Below are 23,614 nucleotides of genomic sequence, written 5' to 3' on the forward strand. Positions count from 1 at the left end.
GATCTTTCTGCTTTTCCAAAACAAGCTCTTCTTAGATCAGTGTAATATCTACTCTGATTAGGATAATAGAAGTTAGCAATCATAAATCACTGAGAAGGGAATAAGACTTAGCCTAGGGATGTGAGGATAAGGCATTGCTAGTCACATCTGAATATTAGTGGTTGAATATGCTATTGCATTTCTGTTATTCAAGACAGATTTTCAGATGCATTCATTATAGTCTTTCTTCTCAACAGGCCCATGCCAAAGTCTGGCATCTCTACAATGATCGTTTTCGTCCATCTCAAGGAGGCCAACTGTCCATTGCCCTCAGCTCCCACTGGATAACACCTCAAACTATGACTGAACAAGACATACAAGAATGTCAAAAATCCCTTGACTTTGTGCTGGGCTGGTTTGCGAAACCCATATTTATTGATGGGGACTACCCTGAGAGCATGAAGAGTAACCTCTCATCTCTGCTGCCTGAATTCAGTGATGCAGAGAAGAAGTACATCAAGGGAACGGCTGACTTTTTTGCTCTTTCTTTTGGAGCAACTCTGAGTTTCCAGCTCTTGGACTCTCAGATGAAATTCCATCAGTTGGAATCACTAAGCCTGAGGCAGCTCCTTTATTGGATAAGTTGTGAATATAACAAGCCCAAAATATTCATTGTGGAGAACAGCTGGTTTGTCTCTGGTAGCACCAAGCGTGATGATGCCAAGTATATTTATTATCTCAAGAAGTTCATTATGGAAACTTTAAAAGGTAGCTCTGTTGCCAAATTAATATTATTCCCCTGACAAAACTTATGGAAAATATCCCACTAAAGCTCATTAAACAAATGCTCCAAAACTTAATTTTGGTCTTTAACATTTATCTAGACTTTCACTATGAAATGAGACTTCAAATCAATTAGCTAGGTTCATTTTTATCAGTTGTTGACAAGTACCTTTTAATGAGTGTGGTATGGATGGGTCTGGTCCTGATCTCCTTGAAGCCAATGGCAAAACTTCAATTGATTTCGGTAGAGCAAATGCACACCCTGTGTGAACATTGTTGTTTTTGTAGTTATCAATGGGATTTGGTTGAAATCATTACAGGAAAACTCCAGTGATGAGTTTTAATATGTTAGCTGAATAAGAGTGTTTATATGTGTGTATATACACACACACACACATACAGAGAGAGAGAGAGAGAGACTGGATAATCAAAAATTTGGATAATCCAGAGAATGGGCAAAGAGCTTTCTAACCGTAATTTTAAGATGCAGAGTTGCTTTTAAACTTGCTGAGCCCTCCTGGAAACGCATTAAAACATAACTCCCCTTCTTTATTTACAGCATACACGAACCGTTACTTCTAATAAAGAGATCCAGTTTCTAAAAATGCTAAAAGATAGTTTTAAGTTGCAACAACAGCAATACTGTACTATTTTTGAGTTGCTTGAGTTTATTATTTTTGCATTTTTAAAAACTGGTGCTGTACTCTTTACTAGAAGTAACAGTTTGTGTATGCTGTAAATAAAGGAGGAGGCTACATTTTAATGCTTTGTAATGATCCTGTGTGTGTGCTGGTTGTTTGCTTAATATGGAGAGCCGGATAACTGATTTTATTTGATTGTAACTAATTTTTTTAAACCAATTGTTAACCTAGAATTAAAAAGATGACCCCCCCTCAACTTACTTTATAACATTGACACATCCCATTTCTAATACTTCTTTACTGGCAAAGTACTGTAGATTCTTTCAGTCTGACTTATCAACAACAACTTATTGGGATGACTGTTCCCTGTTTCCTCCTTAATAATTATTTTTATTATACTGTACTTTTTATTACTACAAAACTTGTTATAATTGGTTTACTTCTCTGTTATCTGCTTCAAGCGTTTTTAAAATATTAGTAGCTGAATTAAACTATTCATTCAGGTTAAATAGCTTTCATGTTACAATGGAATTTTCCTTTAATGGTTTCGTGAAGATGATTTCCATTTGCCTCTCAACCGGATTAAAAGATCCTGGAATTGCTACATTTGTTTCAGCTGCTGTTCCAAACACCTCACTATTACAGCTAAACTAAATGTTGAATTAACATGCAAACCAATGTTGTATCTGAAGTCTGGGGGATAGTGTGTACTACAGTTTTTAATTATTGCCTTTATCAGAGGGGTAGCCGTGTTAGTCTGGATCTGTAAAAGCAGCAAAGAGTCCTGTGGCACCTTATAGACTAACAGACGTCTTCGGTGCCACAGGACTCTTTGCTAATTATTGCATGTACCATGTGTTAGAGGTGTGTGTGGAGTTATATGGAAACTACATAGTCATATTCTTGTTAACAAAAAGGTGTTATTTATTTATTCAGTTTAATAAAATTAATGATATATATACATAGATGTGCACTCTGAGTGTGACTAGGGCCTACTGGTAACATATTAAATTATAGACTATATTTTCCCTTTCAGTTTGCCACTCGGTCACCAAGAAGTTCATAATAAAAAACAAGAACTACAATTATTTTGGAATGCCAAAAATTTGCTAAGCTCTTTGCAGAAACAAGTAAAGATGTGGTTCCTTCCCTGAAAATCTTACCTGGGGAGAAGTATGAAAGAAAATAAAAATAATATCAATAAGTCATGTGGTTGCTTGATAAGGCATGTGCACTACTTGATGGTTACATTGTATTTGAGACCTTTATCCTGTTTCCAAATTTTTTAACTCATTTCTCAGAGGGAACATGGCATAAATCAGCAAACTTTTAAGGAGGGATTTCAGGAGAATTTTTGGTGTGCCCAAAAAGCAATGTGGAAGCTCTCTCTGCTGACTTGCAGCAGGAGTGTAATGCTAGTTTAAGAGAAATTTTTGCTGATGCTAGTTAACAATGTGAATCCATCCTGACTTTTACTCTGTTAGAACAACAAATGTTGTGTGAATGTGGAGGGCTTTTTAAAAAAAAATCAATATTTGCCAAACAGAAAAGAACTAATCTTTAGGGTAAGAAATATTCCAGTTTCTTCGCAAGTTTATCATGGCAAATTAAAGAGACAGACAAATTCAGCTCTTTTATAATTCCATTGGTTTAATTGGTTCAAACAGTGCAACATCAAGAATCAGTTTAGCCCCTCATAGCTGATTGTAATAAGATGCGTTAATAAAACTAGGAAATATGAACACTTTGACATTTGATTGTGTAAAATGTTGGCATTGTAACTAGGCTGGGTAATGTTAAGTTCAATAGGTATCCAATTTGTGTTTACATACGGTGGTGAGCGATATAGCTAAATTGTGCTGGGTACATATACAGGCCCCAATTTAACAAAGCACTTTAAAATGTGCTTAAATGCTTTGCTAAATAGGAATTGATTTAAATATGTGCTTAAAATTAAACACACACTTAAGGGCTTTGTTGAATCAGGACCCTCTCTAAGAACATTTTTGCTGATTCTAAGTGTTTAATATCTATAGAAATGCAAACCATTTGTAAACCTCAGATTAAATCACAGACTGGAACTTGTCACAATAATAATACTGGTACGACCTTTATATCTCTAACGGGCTTTCAACCAATTTTAGATATGAGGGTTAATAAATGCCAGATAGTTATAGCAGAAAATGGTACTCTCATAACAGATGTGAGGGTGTCTGCAAAGTCAAATGAGTAAAGTCTCATCAGCATTATCACTGCCACCTGCATTGCCTGGATAGTTAATGCAAATCCCTAAGAACACCAAAAAGTTGTGTTAAATTTTTCATTATAATTTCTTCAGGGTAACTTTTTTGTTTCTATATAACTTCTTGGATGTAAACTGTAAGAGTTGGATCCAAAGCCCATTGAAGTCAATTGAAGGACTTCCACTGAATGGAATTTGAACCAAGGCTTAAGACATTTATTTATCCTACTGCATTGTTCTAATGCTAAAATACTAGAATAGTTTTTGAATGGTATACTCTATCTGGAAAAAATGAGCAATATGAGGTCATCTTGCTTTTTTTCCTCTCAGCCATCAGATATGATGAAGTTGATGTCTTTGGGTACACCGTTTGGTCCCTCATGGATGGCTTTGAATGGCATAGAGGATACAGCATTAGACGTGGATTATTTTATGTTGATTTTCAAAGCCATGACAAGAAGTTTTTGCCGAAGTCTTCAGCTTTGTTCTACCAAAAGCTAATAGAGAGAAATGGTTTCCCGCCTTTGCCTGAGAATCAACCCATAGATGGGAAGTTTCCCTGCGACTTTGCTTGGGGAATTGTTGATAACTACATTCAGGTAAGTCTGATGACAAAGTCAATAGATGCTCCAACCAAATTGTTCTTTAAGTATATAATAATTGTATTGTGCAAGTATATAATCATTTTTATTTGAGTGATATAAGGTCTGTTACCATAATGATGTAGTGGGAGCACCAATTTATTAAAGCTGCACATTTTAAAGAATATATTCCCAGCGTTCACCAGGCATCCTAAATGTGACCATGAAAGTGGATCCAAATTTAAATATCTTTTTGGAAGATCATTATCTACTAAGTTCAACACTGCCACACAAAGATACTAATATATGAAAATGGCAAATATTGCAAGTGACATTTTTATCTCCATAGTTTTAACAGCAGCATATTTGGTTGTTGTGATCCAAATCTATTCCTTTTAATGGCAAGAAATTTGTTTAAATATACCCTTGTATTTGGAAATGTTAAAAGTCACAAAACCATCATTACTCGTGTTTTCTAATGGCCGTTCCTAATTAGAGTTGGGTGAACTTTGTTTTTGGCAATTAGGAATTTTACAGAAAAATGCATTTTTCAGAGCTGTGAAACTATTTGCAAATCTGGGTCAAATCTGGTGAATAGTTTGCCCCCCCAATGGAAAAAAAGTCAAAAAAGTTAAAATATTTTGTTTCAATCATATTGAATCATTCTTTTTTTTTCAAAATGGAATCTTGTTTTCAAATTTGCCCAATTAAAAAACCACACGTGAAAATGACCAAAACAAATTGGAAAAAAAAAAAATTAAGTCAACCTAAGAGGTTTTGGGGGGGGACTGGATTTTTTTTTATTTTTGAAAAAATTTGTTTTGCTCTGAATTGAACCAGGCTCCCCTCTCCCTCTGTAGGATTTTTTTTCTTTTTTTTTTTTTGTTAGCGCCCAAACTGAAAACTCTTGTTATTTGCTCAGTTCTGTTCCTAATGTGTTCATGTTTTCTGCACGTGCATTACAGCATCATTGTTAGTGACATTATATGCTAAAAAAAAGCAGAAAGTGTACAGGAAAATACCTCTGAATCAGGAATGGAGAATTCTGCTGTGCTCCTCACTTGCCAGGCAGTGCTGTGTTGCCTCTGTCTCTGCTGCATCACTGCCCCCTTGTAGCAACCAACCTCTCTGAGACCCTCTTCTTAGCTTTCACTTTTTTTCTCCAGCTAGATCTGTTACCTCTTGTCATAAACAGATAGCTAAGGGTTAATGTCTCTTTCACCTGAAGCACCTGACCAGAGGACCAATCAGGAAACCGGATTTTTTTCAACTCTGGGTGGAGGGAAGTTTGTGTCTGAGTCTTTTGTCTGTCTGCCTGCTTTCTCTGAGCTTTGGAGAAGTAGTTTCTGCTTTCTAATCTTCTGTTTCTAAGTGTAAGGACAAAGAGATCAGATAGTAAGTTATATGGTTTCTTTTCTTTGGTATTTGCATGAATATAAGTGCTGGAGTGCTTTGATTTGTATTCTTTTTGAATAAGGCTGTTTATTCAATATTCTTTTAAGCAATCGACCCTGTATTTTGTCACCTTAATACAGAGAGACCATTTGTATGTATTTTTTCTTTCTTTTTATATAAAGCTTTCTTTTTGAGACCTGTTGGAGTTTTCTTTTCTGGGAAATTTCAGGGAAATTGAGTCTGTACTCACCAGGGAATTGGTGGGAGGAAGAATTCAGAGGGAGATCTGTGTGTGTTGGATTTGCTAGCCTGATTTTGCATTCCCTCTGGGTGAAGAGGAAAGTGCTTTTGTTTCCAGGGAACGGAGAGGGGGAGTCACTTTGTTTGGATTCACAGAGCTTGTGTCTGTGTATCTCTCCAGGAGCACCTGGAGGGGGGAAGGGAAAAAGGATTATTTCTCTTTGTTGTGAGACTCAAGGGATTTGGGTCTTGGGGTCCCCAGGGAAGGTTTTTCAGGGGGACCAGAGTGCCCCAAAACACTCTAATTTTTTGGGTGGTGGCAGCAAGTACCAGGTCCAAGCTGGTAACTAAGCTTGGAGGTTTTCATGCTAACCCCATATTTTGGACGCTAAGGTCCAAATCTGGGACTAGAGTTATGACACCTCTGACAACCCTTCACGATTAAAGCCTTCATTTCACATGCAAAAATTATAGACAGGTTGTGGTCTCTTTGAAAATATGACCGTATAATTCTCAGATTCTGTTTTGTCTTTAGGGCTCCTGTAGCCACAATAATGATGTAATGTAAAATTCAGCTCTCAGATTGGATCCAAGAGCAAAATTTTTAAATTAGATTTTCCACAAAGACAGACATTTTCTGAAGGCTGGAGCAGGGGTGCTGGAACAATTTTTATCATGGGAGTGCTGAAAGCCATTGAATCAACTGTAAACCCTGTATATAATGGAACCCACTTCAAGCCAGGGGGTGCAGAAGCACCCCTAGTTCCAGCACCTATGAGCTGGAGCATAGTTTTTTTTGGTTTTGTTTTGTTTCATATCCTAAAAGTAAGCTCTAAACTTCACACTACTGAGAAACATTGCAACCTCCTTACCTGATGCATTGATTTTTAAGAAAATTGAGCAATCATTGTCGTTCTGGTCCCAAATAAGTTGAGACTGGAAATGGCGCTGCTACCTTTGGGATCAATAACAGCTGTAAAGTTACTGAGTCTGTTAGTTCAAGACACTTAAAAAAAACCCTTCAAACTCTGGATATTTTCACTTCAAAAGGATATTCAAACATTTTGTTCCGTAAGGCTGAGGTAGAATGATTTGTAGATGCATCACAGTGGAAAAACATTTTTGACAGCATTCCCACAGTATTAGTAGAAATGCATGCTTTAGTAATCTACAAGGGACAATTCTCCAGAAAAGCAATTTCCCTCTGACATGCTGTTTTTTATTGCTTTCCTCTGTAAGCACAACACTGACCTCTCTAGAGAAAACAGCAAGTGATCTACAGCTGCTCTGCACAATTCTATAGTCTCAGTTACAGGCTCAACAGTGGGTTTAGGCTGATCCTGCTTTTGAAATAAAAGGTCCAACAGGGAAACTTAGGCTCAGAGGGTTAATTTAAGAAGAAAATTAGTGGACATAGGCAGATATATATGTAGGAACTGTGTCTTATAGATTAGGTCTTTCCTTTGAAAGGTAAACTGGACTAGGAAGGAGAAAAAATAATACACATAATAAGATCTTCTAAGTAACTCTTTCCCTCCCTTTAGAGTTCTTTTTATGATCATGGTATTTATGAAAAAATAAAGATGTGATGTTGTATGACTCTCATTGATTGGGTAATGCAGGTGTTCCCCAGCTCTCAGGCCCAAAAGATTTGTGGAAAATTTGCTTATTGTTGGAGTGATGCACATTGGCATAACTCTGATGTCAAAGCAAAAATATGACTCAGAAATCAACAGCATGCTATTTTAACCAATTTAATGTCATAAAAGTGAAGGAATGACAATTTTTAGTTCATTATGCTGGTGCAGTTAAGGGACATTTCTTTAGCAGGAAGCAAAATTCTTACCCGTCAATTGTATGCATGCTGAAAATCAAGCTCAGAGACATATTCCTCTTTTAGCACAGGTTCAAATAAGGAAACTGTTTAATTCTTCTTCATGTTTCATTTATTATTTATTTTGTACCACCTTACAGGAAAAAGGAAGACTTATTTATGGTAATGTATAGTGTACAAATAGCTCCAAAATATAGCCTTTTAAGCTTCTAAGGAATTATTTTAAAAATTAGTACAGACTTTGCTGTATTATCCTTCTCAGGATTTGTTTTTTTGTCCCTGAGCAGCCCCTGATTTCCCTCACAGAACTGAACATTGTGGGGAGAGTGTAAACAGAAGGCATACACTAGTACATTGCCTTTTATAAAAGTCAGGTGAAGGTGCTACATATATTTGGCATTTTCTCGACCTCACAATATTAAGACACATTCATTCATATGAGTCAGAGATGGCATCAGAGATGTATGAGGGAGATGCTAAAAGGAAAAAGGTGTTCATCTTAGGAGGCAGCATCAATTAAAAGAAATATTCTACTTGTGATGATCTTTTAATAAACCTTGTCTGATGGATATGAATTTTCTATGTAATCAGAACTGACAAATTGAATCTTGTGTGTTTCTTTTCCCTTCTTAGGTAGACACAACCCCCACCCAATTCCTTGACACTAATGTATACATGTGGGATGTTCACCATACTAAGAAGCTTATTAAAGTTGAAGGAGTTGCTACCCCAAAACGTAAGCATCACTGTGTTGACTTTGCTGCCATCAGGCTCCAGATCTCGCTGCTGCAGGAAATTCATGTCACACATTTTCATTTTTCACTTAAATGGTCTTTGATTCTCCCTTTGGGTAACCTGTCTCAAATCAACCACAGATTCCTGCACTATTATCAGTGTTTTGTTAGTGAACTTCTCAGAGTTAATATAACTCCTGTTGTAGCTTTATGGCAACCTATGGCTGAGAACCAAGGGCTTCCTGTTGTGCTAGCCAAAGATGGAGCCTGGGAGAACCCAGAGACTGTTCAAGCCTTTGTTGAGTATGCCAAGCTCTGCTTCAAAAGTCTTGGCCACCATGTCAAATTTTGGATTACAATGAATGAACCCTATGGGGGGAACCTGACATACTCTGCAGGACATAATCTGTTGAAAGCCCATGCTAAAGCCTGGCATCTGTATGACAAAGAATTTAGAAGATCTCAGAAAGGTAAAATATCTATAGCTCTGCAAGCTGATTGGGTAGAGCCAGCCTGTCCTTTTTCCAAAAATGACCAAGAAGTTGCTGATAGAGTTCTAGAATTTGACATTGGCTGGTTTGCTGAGCCCATCTTTGGGAACGGTGACTATCCACAGGTGATGAGAGAATGGCTTCACCAAAGAAACAGCATTGATTTATACAATTTCCACTTGCCTTATTTCTCTGAAGAAGAAAAGAAATTAATCCAAGGCTCATTTGATTTTTTAGCCTTAAGTCATTACACTACTGTTCTTGTGGACTGGGAAAAAGAAGATGCACTGAGGTATGATCACTATCTTGAAGTTCAAATGATAAAAGACATCACATGGCTAACCTCTCCAAGCAGAGCCGCAGTGGTGCCCTGGGGACTGCGCAAAATACTCAAGTGGGTTAAATCAAAGTATGGGGATGTCCCAATTTATATTACAGCCAATGGAATTGATGATGATCAGAATATGGTTCAAGATAAGCTGAGAGTATATTACATACAAAATTATATCAATGAAGCTTTAAAAGGTAAGGAATCCATGCAAAGTTTATACACTGAAAGTATTAGCATAAACTTTGGCATAGTGTATGATTGAAAAAAAATTGGCATCTAACAGCATCTAACGTAGTTATGCTATAGTTTATAATGGATAACTTATTCTATGGTACATAAATCCATTGTTGTTGTTAAGCAGTAGGAAGTCAGATCTACTTCCACATGTTCTTAATAAAGCAGAAGAGGAAAAATATATCTTTAAGTAACTGGTGTGGATAGCTTCAAAATCTGCTCACGAGATTCCTCCCCACCCCTCGACTGCTCCTTTCATCATCTCTTTTGGTGCTTCTTCCTCTTTCCCCTCTTTGTTCAAGTACCACAGGTCTCAGTCCACAGTCCCTTCCTTTTCTCCTTACACCTTGTTCATGGGTGATGTCCTCTCCTCACACCAATTCACGAGTCTACCTCTGCATATTATTTCTGACCAGTGCTACATATCTGGCCGTCTCTCCAGCACATCATCTTGGGTGGTCTGTCTCCAATTCAAGATGAGCATGGCGAAAACCAAACTCATAATACTTTCTCTGTGGTTGCTGACAACACCATCATCCTGCCTGTCATTCATGCTTCCAACCTGGGAGTCACTTTTAATTCCTCCTCCTTCTCCCTGCCCATTTAGGCCATCACCAAGTCTTGTCACTACGTCTTTCACAATTTATAAAAATTCAGTCCGTCCTGTTTTTTCTGCTGGCTAAAACACTGGCGCATTCCCTTATTTCTTCACGTGATTGTGTCATGTAGGGTATTACTCCCACTGCCCATCCAGAGCACACATTATCTTTTCAGTCACAACACGCAAACCCCATTTTCACATCTCTGCACTAGCTCCCCTTGCTCTCTGTATCAAGTTAAAACTTGCTCTTGCCATCAAGACTTTATACTTGCTTTCACACATCTACCCTAAGAGAGAAGTGGAGGCAGAAAAACTAACTGGCTTCAAGATTGAGCTTAAGTTTATGGAGGAGATGATATGATGGTACTGCCTACAATAGCATGTGGCCCATCAATGACTGCCAGTAGCAAAAATCCTCAATGGCTGGAGGTGGGACACTAGATTGTAAGGGCTCTGAGTTACTGCAGAGATTGCTTTCCCAGATATCTGCTTGGTGGGCCTTGCCCACATTCTCAGGGTCTTAATTGATTGCCATATTTGGGGTTGGGAAGGAATTTCCTCCCCCTCCCGCCCCCCGAGTCAGATTGGCAGAGATCCTGGGGGGGGTTGCCTTCCTCTGCAGTATGGGGTATGGGTCACGTGCAGGTTTAAACAAGTGTAAATGGTGAATTCTTTGTAGCTTGAAGTCTTTAAACCATGATTTGAGGACTTCAGTCACTAAGTCAGAGGTTAGAGGGTCTATTTCAGGAGTGGGTGGGTGAGGTTCTGTGGCCTGCAATGTGCAGGAGATCAGACTAGATGACCATGATGATGCCTTCTGACCTTAAAGTCTATGAGTCTCATGTTTTCTTCCACACTGTCCATATACTTGAAACGAACTCTCGGGGTATGTTTGCACTACAGTTGGAGGTGAGATTGCATCATGTTTAGACATACCTGAGCTAGTTTTTAATGTAGCTAGTGTGTGTACTAGCTGCAGTGAATCCACAGCAGCATGGGCTTCAGCATGTAGGAGCCTACCTGGGACCCTGGGTACTCATTTGGACGGCTAGGCCTCACTGAAGTCCATGCTGATTTGCAGTGTAGACATTCCCTTACTCTTCCCTCATTCAGATTCCTCCAAAACTCTTGGTGCTTCCATGTGGTAGGGACCAGATTTTTAAAGGTATTTAGGTGCCTACTGGGATTTTTAAAAGCATCTAAGCACCTAATATCCATTGAAATCAATGAGTTTTAGGCACCTAGGCATGAATGCACAGAAGGACCTAGGTGTCTCAGTCCCTGTTCTAGTGCCTAATTTCTTCTGTGCATTTAGCATATAAATGATTTTGAAAAGTCTACTAGGCATCTAAATACTTTTTAAAATCTGGCCCTAAGATTCTTGTGGTAGGGGCTATGTTTGTATGTGTCTTGTACTATGTGCAAGCATAGCTCTGCCAAATAAATAATCATATTTACCACTTAACGTATCATTATTTAATCCTCAGAGCTTTACAAACAGAGCTAATTAATTCTTATAACAGCCCTCTGAGAGGTCAGGTAAATATTGCTACCTTATTTTACAGGTGGGAAAACAAGGACAAAAGGGTTAAGCACCTTGCCCAAGGTCACAGAAAAGTGTTATTCTCAGAGCCAGGCTGAGAATTCAGGAGTTACTAGCCTCAGTCCTGTTCTCAGAAAACTAGAAGACGCTTCTTACTCTTAAATTGTGATTTTTGCGGTTTGTAGTGTTTATTGTTTTCTTCCATATGTTTGGGTTGCTTAGTCTAGTGCCTGGAACATGGAAATAAATTTACAAGGCTAAATTTAGCATGATTGAATGTTCTTAATGATAGAAATCAATCCAGAAAATAGTCATCTATCTACTAAGCATTTTTTTTAGCTAAATTACTGCCTCTGTATCTCAGGGTGGATAAGATACATCTCATGATCCAAATTCAGCCCATAGATTTCTAATAGGCAGTCTGTGGCTAACCTCATTTTAAATAAGGAGGTGTGGTCTGTGAAGATGCATGACACAAAATAGATTGCATAAGGGGATTTGTAGGGTTTGTTGGCCGTACCAACGTATCAATAGTGAGGGAAACGGCATTTTATCCCTTTCTGTGCACCATGGGTTCTGGTTCCTAGGAAGCTGCCAAATTGGCCTTTGGTTTGATCTTGCTCTATCAATTAGAAAAGAATATTATTGCTGTTGATCTGAGTAAAAAGCAAAATATTTTTTATTTCAGATACAGTACTCTAAAATATCTGCTATAGGTAAAGTAACCAAATTAATCAGACAATCGCAGTGTTTCAGAAATAGCTTTTTCCTCTTTCAGCTAAATTAAATTCTGCTCTATTTGCCCTGCTCTTTTATATGTTGTTCAAAGTTGTCCCACTGCAATTAAACCTTTACTATTTCCAGTGGATTCCCTTGACCCTTGCCAGCCTCCTATATCAGAGGCTTGCCGCTGTAAATGGGCAAGCACCTCCTGGTGATCGCTGAAGGACATGGCTGTGTTTTTGTTTGGAAGGAGTGACACAGTGCAGCCTGTGAACAGCACATCAGGATGGAGAATACTGTCGTACAGGCAGCACAAAATATAACAAATATTGCACCAGATCATGCTTCCAAGAGCTACATGCCTGGGGTATTTCCAGTGATTTTATTTTCCTTAGACAGATGAGATGTGGTGGTGTGGTTGCTGCATTATATGGGTTTCTAGGTTGTATGTTCCCCCTTGCACAATTATATGGAGATACAGCAAGCCTCGCATAATGCATGAGAGGTTTGTACTCAATTTCCATCTTCTCTGGAAGTCGGATCTCAAAGGTGGGGAAGCAGCGGTCTGCAGCTCATAGCCTATGTGACTCATAGGTTATAAGCTGCAGCCAGCTGCTTCCCTGCCTTTGAGATCCATCATCACTGGGATGCAAAATGCAGAGCGGGAGCCACACACTGGGTATAGGGAAGCTGCCAAGCGAATTCCCCATTGGATGGTAGGAGGTCAGGGGTGCCAGAACCAGGGACAAAGGGACCAGAGGCAGATTAGGGGTTTATGGGGCCTGCAGTCTGCAACACCCCCCCTACTACCAGGGAGCAGGCTTGAGGCACAGGCACTTGCCCCTTTCCGCCCGCCAGGCCCCATCGTTTTAAAAGCCCTAAGGGCTAGCAACCGGGGGGTGGGGTGGGGCTTGCAGGCAGCGATGAGCAAGTTAGATGGGACAGGGGGGCAAGAGACGATGGGGGGACAGAGACTGAGGGTAAGGGGTGGCATGGGGGTTTGGGGTAAGAGGCATAGCATCGCATGCTGCTCAGGGGGCTTGAGCAGTGGCGGCAGCAGCACACATTGGTAGAGCCCTTTTGTATCCACATCCAATCCAATATCTGCAAAAATAGTCCATGGATATGAAGGAAATATCCGTGGATTTGCAGAGCTCTACTTACTTATATCCAAGAGTGGGAATACATCAACCCAATTCTCAGTAATCTGTCTTGGCTTGCTTTCCAGTTGAGAATTCAAGACAAGGTTTCCTCATCAATATTTATCCACAGTCTTCTTTCACTTATTATTTGAATATTAGCCTCTTTGTTTTCTGCAGCCATCCCCTGCTTTTCCTATATCAGGGGTTGGCAACCTTTCAGAACTGATGTGCCGAATCTTAATTTATTCACTCTAATTTAAGGTTTCGCGTGCCAGTAATACATTTTAATGTTTTTAGGTGTATTTCTGTAAGTCTATAATATATAACTAAACTATTGTTGTATGTAAAGTAAATAAGGTTTTTAAAATGTTTAAGAAGCTTCATTTAAAATTAAATTAAAATGCAGAGCCCCTCGGACCAGTGGCCAGGACCTGGGCAGCGTGAGTGCCACTGAAAATCAGCTTGTGTGCTGCCTTTGGCACGCGTGCCATAGGTTCCCTACCCCTGTCCTATATGGTAGAATGTTTGTGATTTCCCCGCACCCTATAGATCTTTGTATTGGACAGTAAATTCTGTTCTACACTGTTTCCACCATCTAGAACAGATTTCTGCCTTTTTGTGGCTCATTGATTTCAAATCCCAAATCTTCCCCCTGACCAATTTACACCTAACTAGGGTGCAGAAAAGTTGCACCTAGATCCCAAAGTTTGTGGAGTGTTGGGATTTGCATATTTGATTTGGCCCATTATAGGGATAAAATGCAGCTGCAAAATATGGGTCTGGAACCAAATTTAGGTCCAGACTGAATTTTCTCAAAGTACTGAAGTATTTAAATCAAGGAATTTTGTTTGGGTCCATACCTATGTCTAGCTCTCTGAAATAATTAAGACAAATCCTACTTTCTGCATCACTCAGAAAATCCACTTTCAGGTGTCCATTATATGTAATACAGCACATTTATCTCTGGTTTCAATGAAGTCAACAGAGATATGTTCTTCTTTGAGTGATGGTCCCTATGTGTATTTCACAAGTAGATATGCATACACAGTCTGTGGTTGAGTCTGGACTTTTTTTTCCAAGCAGTGTCCATTGGTCCGCACATGCACTGTAGCTCTCCTCATGCTCCGAACTGAGGGCATAACAGGTGGTGCAGGCTGATGCCTCTTCACTTCCGTCTTACTGCTGCATAGTCTGAGTCAGAATCCTCGGTGTCCTTAGCGCCTTTCTGCTGCGTCATTGCTGTAAATATATTGTATATTTCTGGTATCATGTAGTTAGATTGTTGTTTTCCCCTTTCTTGTTCCCACCTTGGGGGAATTTTTCTCCCCTGAGAAGGCTGAGATTATGCCCAAGGGTCAAGAACTGTATTTCCTTCCCTCACTCTTTTGCTGTGAGTGTTGAAGATCAACACTGCTTCTACTGCCAGGATGAGGCTCACATCTAAGCCAAGAGCTGTATCTGCCGCTCCTTTCCTCCAGAAGTTATAAGATTCAGGGACTGAGGCTTGATGGAGAAGACAATGAGATTCCAATCAGATATGGTCGGAGACCACTGCCCAAGTATATCAACCTCATCAAGCAGGCAGCACCGCTCTGAGCACGAACTCAGGAATGGAAGCTATGTCTTTTAAGCCTAAAGAGAAGGCTTCCCATAATGGTAAGGGGCACTCTCATAACCATTTTCATTGAAGCCAGCCCTGAAGAGAAAGGATTCTTCTCCAACCTCATCAAAGTTGGGAGAGCCTGCACACACAGGCACTAAGAACGTAGGCCTGAATAAATCTCCTCAGCAAGAGAAAGTGACGTGCAAGGCTACAGACCCTCCGGTTCTGGCACCAGTTCTGATGGTTAAGGCTAAAGACAAACAGCCTCTGGTGCTCCCATCCATATCTAGAGCTGACGTGGTGCCTATAATAACACAGCCCCTGATGGATCTGATTTCTCCACCAAGGGACTCTCCTCACACCCACGGTTAATCTGAGACCTACATCTCCCTGGAGGATATTTTTACTCTCCCCATCCTCATTCACCCCTCTTAACAGGACTATTTCTGTTCCTGGACATTGTTACTCCAGAGGAAGAGGCTACACCAAGGATGCAGAGTCATTCTCCCATCCCGCTTGCCAGGCTAGTTATGTAGCCATCAGTATTGTCGGTTCTGCCAGTAGTCCAGGATCCGGCCTTTTTTTCTGATGAATTTTAAGCTCCTCAGGAGTCTCTGTGGTACCATGTAGAGGTGGCCCTGGACAGCAGTTGTAGAAGATCAGGGTCCTGGCCAGATATGACTGGCTATGGGAGCAGTGGTACCTTATGCTATGGGGTCCTACCCTGGCAGTTGATCCCATCTACTGGCACTATTGGGGGCCATAGGACACCTACCGTAGACACATGGGATTCGATACATGAGCCATATTTACCATTGCCCCACCAACACCAACCGGCCCCATTGCAGTATTTGGTAGAAGGCCAGATCTGCCGGTTCTGACAATTCCAGGGGTGATTTTATAGTCTTCACTGGATGAGGCAGTCACTTCATTTTCTCCATCTCTGCCTGATGACTTCAGGCAACATCAGTAGCTTATGCACAGCACGGGTTCTAAAGTGCTAATAAAAGTTGAGGAAGTTCAGTGGCCTCACACAGATTGCTGGACATTTTGCAGCCTTCTGGTCCCATTTGGGTGGTCCTTTCAATCAACGAAGCCATTATAGACCCAGGAAAGATGGCATGGCACCCCCCTTGTCTCTTGTTCTGCAATCCCAGAAAGGACTTTGTTCAGTCCAAAAGAGTAGAGTTTTTATTCTCACATCCATTGCCTAAGCTACCAAATGCTACCAAGAGATCCAGGCAGCAAGGATCAATGGCTACTCCCTCTGATAAGGTACAGAAGTAAACTGATCTTCTGGGAAGAAAAGTCCTCTCTTCCACCTCCCTCCAGTTCAGGATCTCAAACTATCAGGCCCTCATAGCCAAATATGATTTTACCAATTATGCTGTTTCTAAATTTCAAGGACAAGGTCCCAGAAAAGGATAGAGCCCAGCTTTAATTGATGAGGGCAAATTGGGGGCCAGAACTTCCCTCCAGGTCATGGTGAATGCTGCGGACGCTGCCTCCAGAGGTTGTTATGGGGAGAGACTTGTGGTTTTCCTAGAGAGATGCAGAACATCATCCAGGATCTACCCTTTGATAGGATCAGTCTGGTCCACAAGAAGACAGACGAATTTCTCCACTCCCTCAAGGACTTTAGAACAATTCTTTGCTTGCTAGGATCTATACCCCAACCCCCAAGAGAAAACATCACAGACAGGGGTATAGGGATATAAGCCCTGTTTGCATCAATGTCCTCAGGAACCACCTTGTAAAAGACAGAAGGTTTATCATCCCAGGAATGCAGCTCCTGCAGCATCTACCACTGCATCTTACTCTGACCTGTCAGCCAAACAGTTTCTTTTAATAGGACTGTCAAGACCTCCTTCCCTTTATTGATGCCACATCATTCCCCTGTTCAGATTTTTGGAGGCTGCCTTACTCAATTTGTCTGCAGCTGGAAGGCCCTAACTGCTGACAAATGGGTACTGGAAGTTATTCACAGCAGCTACCTGATTAAGTTTCTGGCAAGTCCTATCCACAAACCTCTTGGTTCCTTTTCAGGGGGAACAAGATCCTTTGTGGTTTAGAGGCAGTCAACCTCCGGAATAGGTGCATCAGCCATCATAAACCCTTTCAGCAGTACACTTACCGGGGTGCAGAACTCACCAGTCCTCACCTAGTGAACAGTCTCACCAGACATTTTTCCATGAACCACAAATGAAAGATTCACAATTCAGTTCTCAACGAGGTCTTCACTCAATGGGAAATGCTGTCCTGCAATCTTTTTGTCCCATAGGTGAACAAGAAACTTCCCCTAGGCAAGTGCTCAATGGGAGACAATGAGCTGCTATCACAGAAGGATCACCTGAGATATGCCTTACCTCCCTTTCCTTTAATACCACAGGTTCTATAGAAAATCCATCAAGACAGGGCTCAAGTCATCCTTATAGTGCCCAACTGGCTGAGACAGTTGTGGTTTATGCTGGGGCATGAGCAGTAATTTAAATTTGACCACTTTTGGAGGAACACGTTCTATGCTGCCTTTTATGCCCTTGGTTCGGCGCATGCGGAGAGCTACGGTGCAGGTGCAGACCAACACTGCTTGGTCCACACATCTAGAGTTACCACCAGTTACAGGTAAGTAACCTCCATTTGCCCCAGCAATTAATCTACTTTCTTTTCAGTTTTTTCCCTTTGGACTGAAACTGGGTTAGATGTCAGTTTTGTGCCCACAATGTTTATAGCAGGTTCTGAATGTTGTATACAATTTTGCATAGCTTACATCTTCACCTTCAGTGAAATAACACACAGGTATATGAGCCAGAAAAAATAGCACAAGAAAATATTTTCCCTTTACATTTTGTGTGTATGGGGATAAAAATAAACATTGCCTTTGGGGAGCAGTATGATTTAGTGGACTGAGCCAGGAATTTACAGGACTTGTAGCCAGGAATTCCTGACTCCTTATCACAGTTCTCATACACTGTGTGCCTTGGGCAAGTCCTTCAACCTCTGTCTTAGCCCACGTCCAGACTACCCCGCCGTATCGGCAGGTTAAAATCGATTGCTCGGGGATCGATATATCGCGTCTAGTCTAGATGCGATATATCGATCCCCGAGCGTGCTTACATTGATTCCGGAACTCCATCAACCCGAACGGAGTTCCGGAATCGACACGGAGAGCCGCGGACATCGATCCCGCGCCGTCTGGACGGGTGAGTAATTCGATCTTAGATATTCGACTTCAGCTACATTATTTACGTAGCTGAAGTTGTGTATCTAAGATCGATTTTCCTCCCCTAGTCTGGACAAGGCCTCTGTATCACCTTACTGATTGAGAAACTGAAAAAAAAAAAACTTACTTCTGTCCCTCACAAGGATTTGGAGGTAGGAACTTAGTTATTTATTTAGATTTATTTACAAAATTAATAAGCACTTGTGTTCCACTCTGTGTAAGATTGCATAGTTAAATTAGTTATCCAAAAAGACCAGTTTTAAATAATGCCTCATGTCTCCCAATATAATGTTTTTCATCACCCTGAAATAAAAATAATTTGCACAGTGCTGTAAGTATAAGCCATACTGTGCAGTGGGAGACATCTGCCAAAAAGCTGCATGTTGCTGACCTTTAAAAGCTTTGGTACAGATGGTCAAAGGTATTAAGGTGTCTAACTCCCTTTGAAACCAATGGGAGTTAGGTGACTAAATACCTTTGAGGCTCTGGGCCTTCCAGCCTACAGGTACCTGGATAGTACAGGACTTTACAACAAAGAAAAAGAGTAACTATTGGTCATTCTAGTGGAATGTGTGAAGGAACCACCAATTGTGGCAGATAATATCTTTGAATGCCCGTAAATAAAGTTATATATAAAAATACACTCTCAGATCCCAATATTTGCTGTTGGATATTCCCAACCTGTGCTAAGGGGCAATTTACTGCCAGTGCTACACACCAGCTTTACTAATTGCCTCACCCCAGGCCAACTCTCCTTGCCAACTGCACGGCCTGCTGCCAAGAAGCCTGTACCTTTCAGTAAGAGCCTTGTCCTGTAAACACTTGTGCACATGCACAACTTTACTTATGTGAGCTGAAGATACACTGTGAGATGATGTCAGTTGAATAGTCCATGGTTGACAGGTCCTGACTGAGCAAGGTACTTAAGCACATGCCTGACTTGACTTCAGTGGGTCTGCTCATGTGTTTAAAGCTAGACTTGTGCTTAAGTACCTTACTGACTCAATTAATGACACAGGTCACCTCAGTCCAAAATCACAGGGCAATTTGAGGAGATGGGGTTGATACACATAGCATGGCCTGGAATGATTTCTGATGTGATAGAGCAGGATTTACCAATTGAGGAAGGTTACATTGACTATTCCAACTCCACCCTTCCCCCCATATTAGTGTGTATGCTCTTCTGGTGTCATGGGCAGGAATGGTTCATGTGACTCTCCCCTTTTGCCATTTGGAAGCACCGTGTAAAGAGCTTGGTTGTGTTCACCATATTTTTCTTCACTGCTGGGGGCATGGGTAAGCAGAGAAAATTTGAAAAATCCCAACCCCCAAACAACATATCATGCAGAAAATTATGAAAACTGCTTTTTTCATGCCTTTAAAAAGATAATTTCACTGGCCACATTCTGTGATGGATTCCATGCCCCTAGGTTTCACTCCCTTGAATGAAGATGTATTCATTGATCACACAAGTTATATGTTATACCGTAAGTTTATGTCTGTGCATGGGTATATTACTGTTTGTTTGTTTTATACAAACAGATCTATACCTGCATTAATAGGCCAACCATTACCCCAGAGTTACCATATATATTTTAATTAAAAGAAAAAACTGTGTGGTAATCACAGATCACGTTGTATCGTAATTGTCATCTAATGCTCACTTTTTAATGATAACCTCGAAATGTATGTATGCATATCTAGCTTCTCTGTGGAAATGAGTTCAGATCTGGGTTTGGCTCTGAACTTTCTCAGCAACATACAGTAGCACACAGCATTGTTCTTAAATAAATTAATAACTGATTTATTTTCCTTTCCCCTCCCCTTTGTTTTCTTTTGCAGCATACACCTTGGATAATGTCAACCTACGGGGATATTTTGTCTATTCTTTTAATGACAGGACTGCTCCCAAATACGGCCTCTATCGTTACATTGCTAATCAGTATGAGCCGAAGCCTTCCATGAAACATTACAGAGAAATAATTGACAATAATGGTTTTCCCAGTTCAGAAACTCCTGATAGACTGTGCCCAGAAATGCTTGTCTTGTGCCCTGAATGCAACCTTTTCCAAACCAGAAAATCTTTATTAGCTTTTATATCTTTTATATTCTTTGCTTTTATTGTTACTGTATTCTTCATTATTTACTACTCCAGGAGGGTTGAAAGAAGATGTAAATAGTGCTGCCCCTTCGCATCCAGCACTCGCTACTCCTTCATCTGCATTCCCTTGAGAATTCTGAAATAACAGCGCACAAGGTTGTAATCACTTCAATACTAGGGAACCAGTTGCACTTTATAGTACTGTGAAGTGCTGAAGTTGGAAATGGATTATGAACATAGGGCCCTGAAATCCTTCTCTGTGTTTTAGTACTTTTGGTTTATGACAGATCCTTGATTGTTGTCATCAAATTTATTTCAGAACTTTGCTTGAGGCAGGTTTTTTTCCACTCGGGTAAAGGTATTTTTTAAAAAGGCCTACAATTAGCCTGATGGTGGAGACACAAACAAGGGTATTAACTTAGATGTAAATTGGGTTTGGTTTTACTTTAAGACATATAGTAGTGGAAAAATACAGATGTGGAGTTCTCAGGGTGAAAGATTGATGAGAAACAAAAGAAACCATCTCCCCAAACCAGGTGATATGGCACCTGATACCAAACAAATACATGATTTAAATTATCAGGAAAGTAGAGACTCAACAACTATATGTACCAAAAGGGAAAGGAGAGACTTCTTGCTACAGCAGAGGACAGGGAGTGAAGAGATGAGGAACTTTTTCCCTGCTGTGCTGGTGACTTTGAGTAAATCACTTAACTGCAAAGCAGGCTGCTGATCCCACACTCCCTACCTGCTCTGTCTCTATTGGTGCTGTCACCCTGCCAGTCTACTGCCCTGGCTCCAGGCTGTGGAGCATGACCCAGCTCTGCCTTCCTGTGTCTAACCTGACAAATCCATCAGGAAACAGCAGCAAGGGGAATTGACTCATGTTTGGAGGGCAGTAAAGGTGGTTCCTGGCAAGGGGGCAGGCAGTGTTTAATTTATGCCAGAGCTTGCCAGGGTGAGCCCCAGCACCTCCAGGCTTGGTAGTTCATAGCCCCGGCACTTCTGGGCTTGCTGCATCAGTTATACAAGTTAAAAAATTGCTTGAACCCTGGCACCTAATTGCTTGAGCCCCGGCACCTCTTCCATTACAAATTAAACACTGGGGGTAGGTTCCAGGCCTTGAATGAGGGAGAGTTAAAGAGGATTAAAGGGTCTTATTTTGTTTGGTGAAGGGGGAGAGTAGTAACTGTGAAGGATCTGGGGTACTCCTAGTTGACAAATGGGAGAACTGCACTGACCTTTGCTGTGCTTGAAAGCAGGAAAGTGTATGTCTTATGAGGATGCAGGGAGCAAATGCAGCATGGTCCCATACCATCACCTAGTAACCAGAACCTTTTCCTCCTACTTGTGCACCTTCCCCCAACAATTTGTTTGAGTCTGAATTATGTTGGGTCTAGAGGCTTTAAGCCAGGGGTCCCCAACATGGTGCCTGTGGGTGCCATGGCACCCACCGAGGGCATCTAAATGCCCCTGCATACTGGTCAGCAGACAAACATCCGCCAAAATGCAACCGACAAGCAGCGTCATCCAGATATTTGGTGGCATTTCGGCAGCGATGCCTATTGATGTTGCCGCTTGTTGGCGGCATTTTGGCAGATGCTCATCCGCTGCCACAGTCATCCATGGAGACGAAAAAGGTTGGGGACCACTGCCTTAAGCCTTTAAATTTCACACCTCTAGCCTGGCAACCTGCTGCCTTGTTTGCCAAGGATTTAAGTCTTGCACCCCTTGCTTCTGAAGCTCACTTAGTTATTCTCTAAGAGCTTGAGCCAACTTCCATTGGAGTCTTTTCCATGGATTGTAATGGGAATTGGATCAGGCCTGGATAGCGCTCAGATACAGAAATCCCATTGAAAGTCTGAGCGACTTTCCCTTCTCTCTCAGTGGAATAGATTAGCGATTAAAAGCAACACTGTTTATTAATAGAATCATAGAAATTAGAGACAGGCACAATTACCTTTGGGCTTTTCCAATCTGACTTACGAATCAGTATATTAGGAGCCCACTCTGCATAATGCAGAACAGTGATTGTTTTCTCTATCTCTGTGCTTGCATTGTCTTTCAGATGTGTTTATGCTTCTATTTCCATATTGTCACGTGAGTTATGTTCATCACTGGAAAGGATTTTTTAATCTAATATGCTCTGTGTCAATTATAAGTAGTTTATCTAGCAGAAGCTGATGTTACTGTATTGAATGTGAATTTTTATCTACTGTAAATTGAAATTTATATGTGAAATATGCCTACTTTCATTTGCAAACTAAATTATATTTCTTTCCTATTTAGGTTATGTAGAGAAATAGAAAATAATTATTGTTCAATAATTGATTAATATGTTTGTATTTTAGTTTCAGACTTACAAGAGTCTCCATTTGCACTTTTATTTTTATATATATTGCTATGAGGATTCAGGTGACAAATTCTGGGTAGGTGATAAAATATAGAAAACGTATATTAGCCTCGAAAGGTTTGCTGAAGGAGAATATATTTTCAAACTTTACTGTGTGTTGTTTCTACGTTTACCTGCTGCCATATGGTGCTGCATGGACTGTAATACAAAAAGATGGTTCTTGATGACTACATGAAGAGCTATATAGATTTCTCCATGTCATTGTAAAGAGTCACCTATTTATATATTTAATGTATAGCTTACTTCTGGTGTCAGGTGGAAAACTCAACTGATGGTGAAAAGGACAATATTTCATATATACATGGCCAAATATATCTATGTGCTAGTTTTCCTTGCTATAACTATGCTAGAATAATAAATGCTGGGCCTGATTTTCAGAGTAGGTGAGCATGTGCAGCTCACCCTGACTGCATTGTGTGTGTGCATATGCTGAGCACCTCTGAAAATCCTAACCGAAACCAAGTATTTTATATTCCTACTCTCTTCCCCACTGGGTGGCTATTTAAAATGTGTATTTAACATACGGCTATTTCACTACCTAGGAATGATCAATGCATTATTATCTTGAGCTAGTCATTTGTGAAGCCACATTTTGACATGTTGGGGGCACTAGAAGGCCTGAAGCAAGAATGCCTGAAACCTGCATTCCCATCGAGGGGGACATAAATAGAGCAGCAGGGACATGTCTGTTCCATTTATCTGCATCAGTGATTGCACCAGTGGTGCAATAACTGCAACAACTTGTAATAACACCTGCACCATAGGAAAAACAACAACCTAATT

At 40.6% G+C, this 23,614-nt stretch overlaps 1 protein-coding gene across 1 annotated transcript in view; it reads left to right on the forward strand.

Annotated features, from left to right (window-relative positions):
* The window catches only part of KL (klotho), a 61,060-nt gene extending 39,611 nt beyond the window's left edge, over window positions 1–21,449 (forward strand). Inside the window, exons 2-5 of the mRNA XM_030563181.1 lie at window positions 237–747; window positions 3,976–4,244; window positions 8,329–9,445; window positions 20,160–21,449. Coding sequence (XP_030419041.1) covers window positions 237–747; window positions 3,976–4,244; window positions 8,329–9,445; window positions 20,160–20,497 — 2,235 coding nt within the window. The 3' untranslated portion in view covers window positions 20,498–21,449. The remainder of the gene's footprint in view (window positions 1–236; window positions 748–3,975; window positions 4,245–8,328; window positions 9,446–20,159) is intronic.
* Window positions 21,450–23,614: the final 2,165 nt, after the last annotated feature.

This window comes from Gopherus evgoodei, chromosome 1 (assembly GCF_007399415.2).
Source record: "Gopherus evgoodei ecotype Sinaloan lineage chromosome 1, rGopEvg1_v1.p, whole genome shotgun sequence".
NCBI lineage: Eukaryota > Metazoa > Chordata > Testudines > Testudinidae > Gopherus > Gopherus evgoodei.